Source organism: Silene latifolia, chromosome 8, assembly GCF_048544455.1.
Source record: "Silene latifolia isolate original U9 population chromosome 8, ASM4854445v1, whole genome shotgun sequence".
Taxonomy (NCBI): Eukaryota; Viridiplantae; Streptophyta; class Magnoliopsida; order Caryophyllales; family Caryophyllaceae; genus Silene; species Silene latifolia.
This window is the reverse complement of record NC_133533.1, coordinates 17,981,128-17,998,084: the sequence shown is the minus strand read 5'-3', so window position 1 is coordinate 17,998,084 and position 16,957 is coordinate 17,981,128. Positions and strand designations below refer to the sequence as shown.

At 35.1% G+C, this 16,957-nt stretch overlaps 2 protein-coding genes across 2 annotated transcripts; both read right to left on the bottom strand.

The window, feature by feature from the left end:
- Window positions 1-4,314: 4,314 nt before the first annotated feature.
- LOC141594792 (uncharacterized) lies at window positions 4,315-7,611 on the bottom strand. Its single transcript, XM_074414781.1, has 3 exons — window positions 7,603-7,611; window positions 5,737-5,809; window positions 4,315-4,853 (listed from the first exon to the last, which is right to left on the bottom strand). Exons 1-3 carry the CDS (start codon window positions 7,609-7,611, stop codon window positions 4,315-4,317), a joined length of 621 nt encoding a protein of 206 aa, XP_074270882.1.
- Window positions 7,612-9,948: 2,337 nt separating this feature from the next.
- Window positions 9,949-11,385, bottom strand: LOC141596522 (ethylene-responsive transcription factor ERF035-like). The gene has a single exon (XM_074416720.1). The coding sequence runs from the start codon at window positions 11,031-11,033 to the stop codon at window positions 10,251-10,253; it is 783 nt and encodes a 260-aa protein (XP_074272821.1). The 5' UTR covers window positions 11,034-11,385; the 3' UTR covers window positions 9,949-10,250.
- Window positions 11,386-16,957: the final 5,572 nt, after the last annotated feature.

Genomic DNA, 16,957 nt, shown 5'->3' with positions numbered 1-16,957 from the left:
TCCACAATAGGCAAGATTTGGAAAGAAATTGTATCCAAACACCCACATTTCATTTGCCCTCCCCTTCCCTTACCTCCCTTTCTCTTCCCTCCTTCCCCCTCCCCTTCTTTTCCCTCTACTTTTGCTATCCAAACACACCCTTAATGAACATTTTCTATTCAATATTTTTTTAACCATTTGTGTTGTGTATATTTTTCCCAATCACACAAGGAATTATTATGTTAGAACCAGATTTCTCATTATATAAACATATTTCCGCAATTTTCGTAATTTCGTTAATTTTTCGCACCCCCGTCCATTGAATTCTAGAATCGCCTCTGGTTGTCAATGAGAATCGGTGTTTCTCACAAATACGAAGATAGATCCAAAAAAAAAATGACATTAAATATACTTTACTAATTTGTACAGAACCTTAAGTGGGAGGATACAAACTATTTCCACTCTTTTACTTTTTCCATCACATGTTTGATGTTCTCTTTTTATTTGTACTGCGTTTTGGATCCTATGAGAGTACATTTTTTTTCATCGAATATATTCGTTCACTTTAATACTAAAAGGTAGCTCAAGTTAAAGAGCGCTTTTATTCAAATCATGAAGTTGAGAGTTCGATTTTTATCCGCGATATAGAGACGCTTATTATCACATAGGATTACTACATGTATATAACTCCGGAGTATGTAAGTATATAAAATATCACGAAGAAGATGGACATACCAGTCTTAAACATCAAAACGGGTCGAATAGTTACATGCGATAAAAAGTAAAAGTTTGAGTTTGACAAAAAGCTTGTCTCATCTAACAAAATAAGTATTCGACTTGTTGTAAATATAAGACGAATATAACCATCTTAAGGGTAACAAGACTGCATATACCCGACCCTCCATTACCCTGCAATTTACGGAAGTTTTTGAGGCGCTGGGATAATACTATTGTTTTTTTTTTTTTGTGAAGGAGAAATTGATTATATTAATTAAGTGAAACCTTGGGCATCCGTTGTAACAAGAGAAGCAATTCTCTCTAGAATTGCCCCAATCCAATACCGCGTCGAATAAGTAATCGGTAAAAGGTGAGCCAAACCATGAGCCACGACGTTTCCATTTGTACGGGTGAAATTAAACTTAATACAATCAAAAGTATTAGCTAAATCAAGAACGACTTTCCCGATTCTATTAGAGAATATTTGAATATGATAATAGATATAATAGAATATTAGGAAAATATATAACCAAGTGGTGTTAGTCCAGTGGTAGCTGGGTTAAATCTTGAAGCTTGCAGAAATGCAGGGGTTGAGAGGTCCCAGGTTCGACTACCAGCTGGGGCGATGATCACTTGGCCACTGCAGCCCCCGAAGGGGATGGCTTACATGGTCCATGTGGTGGTGCGCGAATGCATGGGCCCGGGGGGGGACTCAACCCACTCGTCAAAAAAAAAAAAAATATATTAGATAGGATATTATCTTTAGGAATATTCGCAGGGAAATTCTTCGACTTCAACATGGTGATCAAGGTCATCGAATCCAAACCACATTATCCAAACCCATATATGCTTCACGGTTAAAATGCCAAACTCGGCGGCTTTTTCTTCGGCGATCTCCGGACTCCACATTTCTCGACCTTATTTGACCCTCACTCGTTCCGCCCTCCCCGTATGATCCCGCACCACCATTCCAAGTCCACTTCCCGATTCCCCTAAGACCGCAGCATCGACATTTAGTTTTTATACAACTGTAAGGAAATGATTCGTACGAAACAAGTACGTTGATAAGCACCCAACTGAGGAAAAGCAAACCATGGCCTAGCGTTTACACTAATTCTCATTTTATACGGACTAATCCGTCTGAAGGTTTTAGACGGTCTTTTGTGATCATTTAAACTGGGTCACATTTCATATTTTCATGATAAAGTATTACTCTTTCCATATCTATTTTTACCTCATTTGCTTTTAAGGGGTCAAATTAAAATTCGGAAACTTTGACCGTAAATAAGTTGGTGAATAAAAATTATTAAATCATAAAACAAAAACAAAAACATTTATTTTCATGACATATTTCACAAAAAAAAAATTCAAAAAAAAAGGGAAAATGCACGCGGTGCCCTTGAAGTTTCGAATTTTGCCCGAAATACCCAATTTTTTGTTCCGGAAAGCTTTAAGAGGCTATAACTCGTGTCTACGAGTTCAGAAAGTGATAATTTTTTTTTTCAAATCGATTATCTTTCCGAGAACTACGATTTGAAAAAAAAAATTGTCGTATTTTTCTCGGTCATAGTAAGCGTTTTAAGGATGTAATCGTTCATTTTGTTGATGAACTTTGGAGTTGTTAGTTTGAAAGATTAATTAGGGGTTGGAGATTGTTTTAGCAGTTAGGGTTTGAAGATAGTGAGATAATGGAATGGTGGTTGAGATAATGTATGTATTTATACTAAGTAATGTGTTCTTTGAGTTGTTTTTTTATTAATATAATATATGCATGTTTAGGAAGTTGTGCCATAATCATCATATCTCCCTGCTTCAAATCTAATGTAAACCCTTCTCATTCCATATATTGTCCATTCATATGCACAGTACAGGAGGGATGGCAGTAATAATGCATGCATCGGAATTATAACGGGCCCCGTAATTATGCATGCATCTAGTAATATTTAATTTAATTTTTTTTTATTTTGTAAAAACAAACAACAACGGTTATGTAGAAACAACCCGTTGTCTTTAGTTATAACGACGGTTCTTTGTAAATTAACCGTTGTTATAACTTTCCCACCAAAATTGAGTCACACTTTCCACAACGGGTTTTTATACTTAAAACCGTTGTTAATAGTTTTAACAACGGGTTCCTTAAGAAAACCAACCGTTGTTAAAACCTTTTACAACGGACGCTTTAACAACGTCCGCTTTTTTATATAACAACGGTTTTTAACCGTTGTTATAGCCTGTATCTGTAGTAGTGCCAAATGCGTATATGTCTCAAACTCGGTTTCCATCCTTTAAATAGCTCAAAAGGTGTCTTAGACACAGCCTTGGAAGGAACCCGATTTAATATATACGCTGCCGTCTTAAGAGCATCAACCCACAAAAATGAAGGAAGTTTAACATTACTTCTCATACAACGCACCATCTCAATTAATGTCCTATTTCTTCTTTCTGCTACACCATTCTGATCTGGAGAACCAGGCATAATGTATTGGGCAACAATCCCATGCTCTTGAAGAAATTTAGCAAATGGACCAGGTACTTGTCCGTTCTCAGTGTATCTACCATAGTATTCACCACCTCTATCAGATCTCACAATCTTAATGCGCTTACCGCATAGGTTCTCTACTTCAGCCTTAAACAATTTAAAGGCATCAAAAGCTTCATCCTTAGAACGAAGTAAGTAAAGATACATATAACGTGAGTAAACATCAATAAAGGTGATAAAATATTTTGGATCATTAGCGTTCATGTCCGGACAACAAATATCCGTATGTATGATTTCTAATAGGCTAGAACTTATCTTTGCACCTTTCTTAGACATGTTAGTTTTGCTTACCCTTAATTCAACTAACACAAGTATCAAAATCAGTAAAGTCTAAACTATCAAGTACTTCATCCTTTACTAATTTTTTTACCCTCTCAATGGAGATATGTCACAATCTCCGGTGCCACAAAATAGAGGAATTCTCATTCATAATACAACGTTTTAAACCAGCATTGACATGCATAGAATTATGAGTAATATTATTTTGCAGTTCAAGACGATATAAATTATCAGACAAAATACCATAACCAATAATTTCAGAATTTCTGAGAATACTGAATCTAGAGTCTGAAAAATTAAAGGTAAAACCCAAAGGTACAAGTCTTGATACTGAAATCAAATTTCTAGAGAAATTCGGAACATAAAATGTCTTTTCCAAATGCAAAATAAAACCACTACTTAATATTAAACTGCATGTCCCAATGGCCTCCACATGTGAACTAATCTGGTTTCCTGAATAGATTAAAAGTTCACTGCCCACTGATTTCCTTAGGTTTGTCATACCCTGCAAGGTATTCGAAACATGGATTGTAGTTCCAGAATCAATCCACCATGTATTATGATTAACATTAACCATATTAGATTCATAACAAACAAACGCATGAAAATTACCTTTCTTCTTTAGCCAAACCTTAAACTTAATGTAGTCTATCTTCATGTGTCCCTTTTTTTTTATAGAAGAAACACGTAGACTCCCTTTTAATGGCTAACTCAGCTGAAATCTTTCCCTTTCCCTTATCTTTAGTGTGATCCTTTTGCCTCTTTGAAGAAGAAGCAACAGTAAGGTTCACCTTTTCACCTTACTCCATTAACAATCTGCCCTCCTTTTGAACACACATGGCCATAAGTTCATTAATTGACCATTTATCCTTATGTGTGTTGTAAGAGATCTTAAAAGGAGCATATTTTGGAGGAAGAGTGCATAAAATGAAGTGCACAAGGAAAGTGTCAGACATGGTAACTTCCAAGGTCTTAAGTTGAGCTGCAATATCCCTCATGTGCATGATATAATCATGCACACCTTTAGTCTCGGTGAGCCTCAAAGATGAAAACTGCATTATTAAGGTATTATCAAGAGCTTTATCAGAAGTTGCAAACTGCTCATCGATGGCCTTAATCAGATCTTTAACTTTAGTATGTTGATCGACAGAACCACGAATACTAGCACACATTCTGGTCTTTATGAACATAATGGAGAGTCGATTAGATTTCTCCCACTTTTCATAAAGATCAATTGCTTCTTTAGTGCTTTCTTTAGTTACTTTAGATGGTTCGTCTTTCCGAATAGCATAATCAATATCTAACCATTCCAACTGTAGTGCATTCTCTCTTTCCAGACCTTATAGTTATCACCATTCAATTCAGGAATATCAAGTTTAACATCAGTAGAACTCCCAGGTAAAATTACTGCAAATATAATAAATAACATGCTTATTACAAAAAATTGAGACTTTAAAATTTATCATGTTTTACCAATGTAAATCATGCTCAAATATGAAATCTAGTGACATAAAACTTGCCTGTGGGCTAAAACTCTACTCAATTAGATACATATAAATTTTTAACTTTATGACAATACTATCAAATCATATACGTCTCTTAACTCCTGTGGGTAGATTAGGAAACAAGATTTAATATATTATCCTAATTAGTCATACAAATACATACAACAAGATTCCTGTGGGTAAGTCTCATTATATTACATACGACTAATCACAAATAATGTCTAGTTTTCTACATGTGATTCCAAAATAAAATTTTAATTAATTAGAGATGCTATGGCTATTCTCTAACTAATAAAATTTTGAATCACTTGACATTAAATCATTAGTCTATATACTCAACTCTATGTATATAGAAAAACTCATATAACCCAATAACTTAATTGGTCTAATTCCATATGTACTCCGTATAAGACAAATATTAAACAATATGGAGTAATAATAAACAAAACATCGAAAATAACCCAAAACTGATGAACAATTGAACAATGGCGAGAAAAACAATATGCCTTATCCAATCTTAATTAGGTCATTAGCCATACATGCTGTACAGATCTAAACAAATCATAAGCTAAGTAATAAAGAATGGCAATAAGCAGCAAAGTCAAGATTGATAAGAGGATCTATATATTTTGCACAATACATCACGACAAATTTGCTAATTGTTTAATAGAGAAGTTCATGGCCTACCGAAACCAAAAGGCAGATGGATTAACATACGGTTGTCAAGCAAATTAGCATTAACAATACCAATAATCGGAAAATCCCCTTTAACATAAACAGCCCATAAAAGCTACAATTGGCAGCAAACAAGGTCGGGACGGAAAATTAATTGTTTTAGACTCAAGCGAGACAGAGGCGATTACTCGCTCTGATACCAACTGTAAGTTTTATCGTCTAAAATCAACATGTTCTAGTCTCATAATGAATATGTATAAACTGAATACGGAAGCGATAAAAGAGATCGATTACTTAGCTCCAACCATTGCTTGAAATAATTGATCCGTCTTAATGAATAACCCAATTTCTTATGTCCCAAATCTGACTTGGCTTCCAAAACCTCAGCCTCACAATTTAGATGGTGTATTTTCTTAATGAGGTAGGCTTGGTGAACCTTAATCAGAATAAATATGTTCCTCTTATATAGACCCTTGCCATCAAAGAGTCAACTGAACAGTTTCCTAAATTGTGAATGGTAAGTTATGGGAGATAATAGTGGAAACAGAATCGTAGGTAAATTCCACCATACAATGGACCAACTTAATTTTCATAAAATAACTTAATTAAATATTAATAAAATACTTATTTATTTTATGGAATATCTTACCTAATTAGGTTAGACCCCGTGCATTAAATACACGGCTTATCATTTTTTTTTTACTAAATTAGATATATGATAGTGGTATCTCATTAGTTGTTCATTTTTCTCATCATTGCATTTTGTTTTAAGAAATAAAAAGTTAAAACTGAAAAATAATTAAAAGAATTGAGTAGCATATTGAAATGTATTTTTGTAAATAATATCTTTTTATAACGCAAAGTTAATGATTCCAATTTATAAATTTTCTCATTTTTTTGTCTCGAAAGTTATTAAAACGGTTTATAATTTTGTTTTATACATAATATATGAGTCAAATCATTTTCAAATAATAGAATCAGTAAAATATTTAATAAATCATAATTTGATACAATTTTTTTATTAAAATATTTTAATTAAAAGATTATAGATTAGAGTTTAGTCAAAAAAATATAATTTGATAAAAAGATTAATTTTAATAAAAAAATAATATGTTAATGAATACATAAGTGTTATTAGTTACCTTATTTAGAAAGATGTTTTTTTGGAGGGAAAATTTGTGAAGTTGCCTATTCATTTAGTAAATAGGGGATGTAAGATGTTATACATAGTTATTATGTCTTGGAGTTGTTGCTTGTGATTAGCTATAAAAGACGAGGATAGCTATGCAATTTGTATCCTCATATTGAGTGATCAATAAAATTCTTAGTGCGACTATAGGGAGGATGTAGCCAAGTTGGTGAACCTCGTAAATATTGTGTCTTGTTATTTTCCCGATTCTTGTATTTTATTATTGTGTGTGTGGTTTATAACAAAAATCCCTACAAACTGGTATCAGAGCCCGGTTGGGCGATTGAGGAAAGAGCGATCCACTAAAATTCACAATAATGGAAGGAGGTAAAATTTTGTTCGATAAATTCGATGGGAAAGATTTTGCTTTATGGAAAATGCAAATAACGGATTATTTATATTCAAAGCATCTATATGTTCCTTTGAAAGGCACGACGCAAGATTCCATGGAAAAGGAAGGTTGGGAAAAATTGGATAGACAAGCGTTAGGTGGAGGATGAAGGTGATCATTTGGCAGTGAATGTCGAAGATCCTTTTGACTTTTGAGTGATAAACACTGATATATCATTTCACACTTTTCCATATAAAAAAAATTTCTTTCATAAGTTTATTGGTGAAAGGTGTGGTATTGCTTACTTGGCAAATAGTAAGGTGATGCTGATTATAGGAAGATGTGAAGTAAAAATCCGGACCTCGATTAGGGGTAGGTGGGAGCTAACAGATGTCATGTTCATCCCGAACTTGAAAAAGAATTTGATATCCGTTGGAAAGCTCGATGAAGCCGGCTACGTGGTTGTCTTTGAGGAAAGTTCTTGGAAAATAGTCAAGGGGCTATGGTTGTAGCTCGTGAGACTAAGAGTGGAACTTTGTACACCACTGCAGGATGTAGTGAGTCTAGTGACATGAGTAGTGTAACTGCTGGAGGGATGAAGAATGTAATTATTTCACGAGACTTGTTGCAGGATGCGAAAACTATGTATAGTGGGCCTTACACTAAGCACCGTGAGAGTAAATTTGGTGGCTTGAAGGTGAAAGGTGGTCCGACAACACACAAGGTGAAACAGGCACACTTAAATGTGTGTGAAAATTCAAGAAGTTCAAATAAGGCATGTAAGGGTGTTCCGTTTTGGTGGGAGTGCACGCCCCGGAAAACGATGAGTGAAGCCCGACGTGTATGGTTGCCTTTGGGAACAAAGTTGAATGGTAAATGGTCAGGAATGGGTAGTACCTTGGTTGGACTCTTGCGAGAGGCATGAGCGGAACATGAGTTGCATTAGGTGGAAAAAGTAAAGTTGATGTTACCTCCATAATTGTCGGGAGGTGGGAGATTGTTGGGATTAATTCCCTCCATTATGCAGTGATATGTTTTATAAGAAACATATGAGAATGAATTCTCTAATTCAAAGAAACTTACTTCATTAATCACTTGAACTAAATGTAAGATGTTATACATAATTATTATGTCTTGGAGTTATAGCTTGTGATTAGCTATAAAAGACGAGGATAGCTATGCAATTTGTATCCTCATATTGAGTGATCAATAAAATTCCTAGTGCGACTTTAGGGATGATATAGCTAAGTTGGTGAACCTCGTAAATATTGTGTCCTTGTTATTTTCCTCAATTCTTGTATTTTATTATTGTGTGTGTGGTATATACCAAAAATCCCTACAAGATGTGTGAAGGGAGTGCCATTTAAACTGGGTTACATGTAACTGTAATGGGTCATATGTAAGTATGTAACCCGTCGAAAACCGTCGAATAAAAATGAGCATCTAAAAGGAGACCTTATGTGGCGTTGAACTGTACAACCCTCAACCACTATATCTAATACACAGTAGTAATTGCATATAAATGTGAGTTACGACAGCCTGAAATTGACGTTGTTGTGGCCATGCAGTGCATATACTTGCATCGTATAATAATGTGTCTGCCACCTGTGAACTTTCCTATATTCGTGTCCTTCACTGAAAGGGTTACCCTAGAAATGGGTTCAAAGAGGGCTTCTATCATCTACAGTAGTCGGGGCAAAATTATGGTTGGGACTTGGGAGTCGTACATTGTACAAGGCTAATGACCTAATGTATTGACTGAATTATTTAAACACGTATTATTGTTTAAGATGAGTATATTCGTCTTAAATAAAAAAACTGAAAAGATAGGAAAATTTTTTGGAAGAAAGATCCAAGATCAAATGTGCTTATAGTAGATCAGTAGGTCGTATTTAAAGTCGAATAATGACAGTGAGTCGATTAGTGAATGACTATCTAATAGATCGACAAAGTATGATCTTTCTATCTTTTTACGTTATTTGGTTTAGTTCAGACTCAAGAACGATAACATCATCCATCATGAGTTTTAAGACAACTACATAATCATGAAAATGGCTCGAATCTCTACATAAACTTAGACCAATTCCTCACTAGTTAATCTAAGCATCTCCCTATCGTGATCGTCTATTATGATTAACATATTTAAGCCTAGTAATTAATCGGTCTAATAATGGTCGTAAATACATTTTAACTTGAGAAAACGATACATGCCATATACATGCCATATACTACGTAGCAATTTAATCGAACACTAGTAACACGGGTCCAGGTCCCATGGAACTCAATCTAAACCTAATAAGCCACTATTACCCATAATCGAGCCAACTTTGACCGAGCCCAGCTCGAGCTATCTCAGCTCATTATCACCCATACTATCGCCTCATAATGTGAAATATCTTGCAAACGATTGTTGGGGAGTAAATTATCAATTGTGATAGCATCCACACCACACACACGTCAAAAATTAAAGGAGAAAATGCACAAACTAACTTCCAAAAACTACGGTCCTTAATATAAATAAAATATCAACATAAAGCCAAACTTTCATATTACACCAAATCGGGCCAAAAATTGATGTTTTTTAAGTACTAACTGTCACAAAACTCACATGTCACGACCATTTATCTTTTCTTTGGGAAATTCAATTGTTAGAACGTTTCCAAAGATAAAAATCCTAAAAAGGGTGTTCGAAATAATAATAATTAAAAAGAAAAATCACCCGTAAGTAACAGTGTAACACCTCGAAAATTCATTTGATTTATTTCTGTATCGAGCTTGAATTTATACATAATAAATTCTTAACTTTGATTTCATTGTATTTTCTTATACATATGGAGTAACTTTTAGGCTGAAATCTACACACATTATATCCTCGGTTTGATTATTTGACCCGTTTTATGTTGTGTCTAGGGTGAATCGCTACTTTTATAGTTCTATACACATGATCATTAGTTCATTACAATACGAAGTACAAAAAACAAAATTTTGAAGTAATTAAATAGAGAGTAGACCGATGTACTTATACCTAGCTATTTGTCAAATAAACCCACCCATAAACAACCGGGTTGTTGGTTCATCAAGCCCAAACATACCGTCCACTTCTCCTTGAGCAAGTTGCCATGTTGAAAGACTATTATACCCCTCATTCCTTAAACTGTTACCCTCAGGCACAAGGTCAGGTAAGTCAAACAACTCATCATCATCGTGCCGGGTGGACCCCATAGTGCTAGACCACTCATAGTTGGCTTCACATGAAGACAAACTAGTGGTAGTTGATGAAGAACCTGAGCTGGATGGGCTGACGTACTGTCTGTCCATCATCAGCTCAGTTTCAGCCGCAGCTTTAGCAGCCGTAGCCTGAATATCCTTAGGATTAGTTGAAGCAGGACGAGGTAACAAATGAGCATGTTTTGGAAAATTGAGGATTGCATTGTCACCCTTGATGGCTAAAGCCGCCACGTCATGAGCTCGAGCCGCCATCTCAGCCGTTGGATATGTCCCTAACCATATTCTTGACTTTTTCTTAGGCTCTCTTATTTCGGACACCCATTTACCCCAACTTCTTCTACGTACCCCTCTATAATTGTAATTATGGTTATTTTCATTCTTACAATTGTCAACATTTCTATTCTCCTTAGAATTCACATAATTTTCCTCTTTATTTGAGTTTAATTTTACACTTTTCATCCCTTTTTCGATATTATCATCGGTGTCCAAGTCGACATTTGCGGATGATGAAGAACAAGAGACATTGATGGTATAAATGGGTGTATGGGAGAAAATGTCTAAAGCTTCATATTGAGTGTTTTGTGCTTCCATAATGAGGAAGAAAGTATTTAAGCTTTAGAGTGTGTGTGTGTGTATTTTGTTGCATAATTGTGAGGAAAATAAAGGGTAGTAGTGGCTTTATATAATCTCAAATAAAAGATGTCACCTAATATAAGGAGATTTACAGGAGCTGTTGGAGAAAATAAATGAAAAGAACGGCTGTAAATTCTTGTTAAACACAGATATGTGGCCAGTGGCATTTTTAGGAGGCTCAAAAATAAATAATAAAGAAGTAAAATGCAAGGAAAATTTGTTATATATGGAAATGGAACCCCCAACACCCTCAATAAAAAGTCACTTACAAACCATTATACCAACAGTAACTTACTAATTCATTAATATTCTTAGTTGTATATGGCAGTTTCAGGGAATCAGTGGGCCGGGGGTTCAAATTTCACTGAAACCCCATAAACTCCCACTAAAAAAGGCCAATATAATGGAGGAGAGTTTCTCTCCATTTTCTAAAAAGAAATGGAGAGTCAATTTTCTTTCGGTGGTCCAGATCGTATTCTGGCATCATCGAACGGCTCAAAATTTATGGGTAAAAATAAAGGGATAATGGGGTTTGGTGAGAAAAATATTATTAAATGAGTTTAAGAGAGGAAATGGAGAGAAAGAAATGGAGAGGATCCATTTTCAATATAATGGACATGGCTGTCTAAAACAATAAAACGGGTTAAATAGGTGGATAAGTGAATAACATAATGCCTGGGGAAAGGCGAATTCTTGTTTCATTTACCAATATAGGGTAATATTAAATTCGTTTTATATTTAAGATGAATATGATTGTCTTAAGGGAAACCAAGTTAAAGAAAAAAAGGTCCCTCAAATTGGCAAAAATGAAGGTAAATGTGTACATTCTCATTTAATTTTTGTTTTGATATATAGTCCCCATGTGGCAAACTTGATTGGAAGCATCATGCATGGAGTTAGTATTATGTGTTCCTAGTGAATTAGTCTATTCATACTAGAGAACAATTGTGTTTTTGTATCATCACCTTTTATTTGGATTGTTTCTATAAACAATCCATCAATTATGGGTATTTTGTCCATTAATTCCACCAATTCCATTCATCATTTCCCAGGTGTATAAATGAAATCTTGGGGTATCTAGGCTTTTGTATCTCTTTTGCGGAAAATTTCCAAAATTTCGGCACCGATTAAACTTAAGGCTTTATTTGGTAATCAGCAAATTATTATTTCTAGTATAAGTAGATATAGTTAAAGCAAATTATAAATAACAGACTTTACTAGAAGCTTTGAAAAACATATTTTAATTATCAGAATTAGTTGAATTAGTTGAAGTGTTTGATAATTAATAGATTGAAATTAACGGGTTGTTATTTTTCTTTGTAAAATGAAGTAAACCTTCCTATTTTAGAATATATCAGTCACTATGTTGTGATAAGCAGCATGTTGTAAAACATCATCCAAAAATTATTGATAGATCAAACATGTTAAAAGGCCTGAATATGCTAAAAATTTACCAACATATCGTTTACCAAACAACCCCTTAGACAAAAATTGATCAGATCATATATTCATTCTAAACTTAATTAGATCAAACTCAAGAAATTGCAAATAATGAAAATAGATTGATTTGAATGTAAATTGCTAACTATTAATAAAATATACTATTGCTAACTCGGCATTAATTCGTTATATATATTCAGATTACATCTTACTCGACCTGAGGTTGTTCCGATTGATGGCAGGACAATAATTAGCCTACTGATGGACCAAAAGAGATTGATTTTTTTTTTAGTACTAACCAAAAGAGATTGATGGAGCGTTAATTTAATGACAAATTAATGTGATCTAATGATATGGTACTAAACATGAAAAATTCAACCAATATTTAAAATGAGTTAATAAAATGACGGATAACAAACTAATGTGATAATGACTCTAGTAAAGCACAATTACACGCGAAGAGTGATGTCGACACAAACAAAAATATGATCCAACCTGTCCCAAATCGACTCGACTCAACTCAACGAAAAATGTAATCTTGATTGATTTGATAACTTATACTAATATGCTTTTATCTTAAATCATGCGAATTTCGGAATACGTGGAGTATTATTTTTCCAAATGGACAATTTTAAATTTCAACAATATTTATGTATGGAGTCGTCGCATTTGATGCATTGATAATTGACCTATACAAATTTGAAGTATAATGATCAATTATTCAACTACTTAAAGGAAATCAATTTCCGTCAAGTTAGTATACTAGTATGATGTCAATTAATTAATTATTGTCTACCTAACAAAAGTACTATAAGAGTTGTTTTCTCTTTTATGTCACAAAAGTACTATAGAATAGTCGTATAATTCATAATTGTATTTTACCTGTTCGAGTTTACCATGGTGAATTCGTGATCACCGCTCAAAATAATGAAGATTGTATGTTTTTACGCATATTATAGGTATAATTTTGGTCGATTGTTTAATTTTGATTAAATGTGGGATAGTGAATAAAAAAGTAAATAAATAGCTATGACAAAAAGAGTAATTAATAATAGGGCTTGAAATGAATGTTAGGGTTCACATCATCAAATTGGTAATTAACAAGACATCTCACAATAGGTTTAATAGTGAAAGAAGGGAAGATGATTGTGAGATGTCACTAGTATCTTTTCGTTACAAGTAAGAATAACCAATTAACAAGTGTATTAGGAATGGTATTTTAAAAAATATTTCAATCAAACATTAGATATGATTGAATCCATTCCAAAAGCTGATCTAACTAAACAACCCCTAAGTTATAACAGAGATATTTAATTTGTAATCCTCATTTTAAATTCATTCACAATTCAAAATTTCGTTATCAGCTTTTGACAATTTTTTTTTTGACCCTTTCTCTCTCTAGTTTTCTCCCCCTTCTCTCTACACAAAAAAAAACCTAAACCTAGACCTTGTTCCGTCGCCACCTCTTTCCACACACTACCTCCCTTATCGTCCCCTAACCTTTCGCCGGAGATGGGCTCTTCACTGGGCTTATCTCCGGCGAAATCGACTCTTCCCATTCTTCTTCCTTCGTGGCTCTCTTTCCATCGCGCTTTCTGATGATCGGCCTTGTTGATTGACCGATTGGTTGTGATGTTCGGGCTTGTTGATCCACATGGCCTCCCTTTCTTCCGATTCTCCGCCTTGTTTGTGCCGGTCTTGCATGCATCCTTGGTCAGGGGGTGTTCCCTCTTCCCCTCGCCCCTTTCCCCACCCTCTGGTAAGGCCTTTTGTCCATGGTTTTCTATTGTCTTGGTGATCGGTTTTGGTGTTGTTGGTGTCAGGCCAACTTTTGTTGTGATTGGTGATCCCCCCATTTCCCCCACCAATCGGTCCGTTGTCTGGTGAGACCCTTGTGTTAGTTGCAGTTTGGGACCGATTGGTGATCCCCCCCATTTCCCCCACCTATCGGTTCTCTGCCCTGTCTGTTGCAGTTTGTCTCTTGTCCGGTGTTAGGTTGACGTTTTCGGGTGTCGGGTCAGTTTCTTTGTTGGACTTTGTTGGTTTTGTTGCATGCCAGTCTGTGGTCTCGGGAGGCTGACTTTGAGAATTGTGGTTTGGTCTGGGTTTTCGTGTGGTCCCTTTGTCTGATCGACCAGTTTCGGTGGTCTTGTTGTGGTCGTTGGGTCCGTCTGACCTTTTGTCTTGAGTCTGCGGTTGAAGGTTCTCTGTGGGTATGTGAAGTGTCACGCTTGGGTTGAGTAGGGCTCTGGTAGCTGTGTTGGTTTGGTCGGATGCGGTGGTCACTTTTGCAAACTTATGGTGTTTAAAATTTCTTTAAGTTGTTTTATGTTAGTCCAAATAATTTTAGCTGTTCATTCAAGGATGTTTTGGATGTCCTATCTCTGTATCCTTGGGTTTTTGGCGATAGCTGGCTCTACACGGATATCTCGGGTGTCCTGTCCCGGTATCCCTGGAGTTTTGGTTATTCTTAAGGAAGATTGGTGTCTGGTTCGGGTTGGATCCGTCGGTAGACGTTGCTTAAAAGCAAAGATGGACAGAAGATTGGATGAGAGGCTTTCCTTGATGTGGTTTGTGTGCATGCTGGGTTTGTTGATCCGCCGGTCCTGTGATAGTCGAGTTTGTTTGTCTTGGTGTAGGAGTCCATGCTCCATTAGAAGCAGCTTGTTGTCTGTTATCCACCTTTCTTTTCTACGCTCTTGTGGCGTAAGTACACCACGCCATCGTCACTCCGCTACTCACTCGCATCGGGAGTTTTCAGGAGATTTTAGATGCTTGCAAGACGTGGATAATGAGGCTCGCCCTAACTTTTTCGTACTCCACCAACCTGATTTTAATTCCCGACATTGTCTTTTGCTAGTTTTTTATAGTTCTATCATTATGAAGTTTACTTACAAGTGTAATAAGGGCATTGTATGCCCGAACTTTATGTAGGTTTACCTTTCTTTACTGATGTCAAAAAAAAAAAAAATCGTTATCATCCGTATGTTTACTTTGGCTAAGCTTGTTGTCTAATTATTTTCAGCTAGATCTAGTATTATTTTATTTGATATACCGGAGAGTGATTACATAAATTTATTATCTCTAAACAAATCCATGTATCTTTTTTTTTTCCAGAAAATTCATTTATCGTTTGGTTTAAGTTTTTTTTTTTCCGTATGAATGGAGTTATAAGGACATTTTGAAGAAAGCAGATCTTAGACTTAAATCTATGATTACCTTATTGATAACATTATCAACTAAATTAATTGATATGTACTTATACAATCAAACATTGGTTATTAACTTATTATCAATGTATGGCTTATTATCAAGGAAAATTTAATAGGAATAATCCATCTTATCACTCATCTTCTTATACTAATTCATACTTTAAAAAAACCACAATAAACCCAACTTTACCCTACCTCATACCTGACTAAACTAGATGGAAGGGGAACCTACTAAACCGGCTAACATTTTATTTATCCCTTATTATTACCTTTTACACCATTACTTACCCTCCATTATTTACTAAAATCCTTAAAATTAACTAAACCTTCAAAATTCAAGAATTCGGCCTCCTGAAAATCTGTGGATCATTTTTTATGACATTGTGATTGATCTTTGTCAGTTAAAGAAATCAGAGGATGCATCATCTTCTCTTAATCACCACTTCATCTTCTTCTTCATATCTATCACTTCTCCATAAATCCCATCAACCATTCCAAAATCCAGCTTCTGGAAATTCTTCAAATCCCTACCTCCCTTCCACCACCCTCTCTTCCTCTATCTCCTCCTGGCCATCAACAATTGATCAGCTTTTGAACCGTTAGCGCCGACAACCTCGTTCGTACCTTTTTATAATCAATTTTTCACTTATGCTATTAAATTCATTGATTTTGGTCTGAATGTAAGGAAACTATTTGTTGTTTCACGGAAAGTCATTTCTTTAGCTGATCAATTATTTTGGATGCTATTCAGTTGTTTTCTTTCGGTTGACTTGGAATTTTGGATGTGACGGCGAGGAGGTGTGGATAAGAGTTGCAGACGAGGTTTGAAGGGTAGGGATGCAGGGAGTCAGTTATTGTGGGCTCCGTAAATTTTGAGATGATTAATTTATATGTTGCGGTGGTGAATTAATATAAGGTCTTGCCGGATGTGGTAGGGTTGTTTAAGGCAGAGGATCAAAATGAAGGTGTTAACAATGGAGGATGAAGAATTGATGAAGAAATTTTGTTATATAAGAACAGTAGCCCCCAAATCAGGTTTGACCGGAAACAATAGGTAGAAAATGAGGCTAGTTTAGTCAGGTATGAAGGGGAGTAAAGTTGGGTTTATTGTGGGTTTTTTTAAAGTATGGATTAGTATAAGAAGATCAGTTATAGGATGGATTATGTATGGTTTGTTGTTAATTTTAAAGATTACCTTGATGGAGAGGCACCCTAGCTATCCCTTCAAAT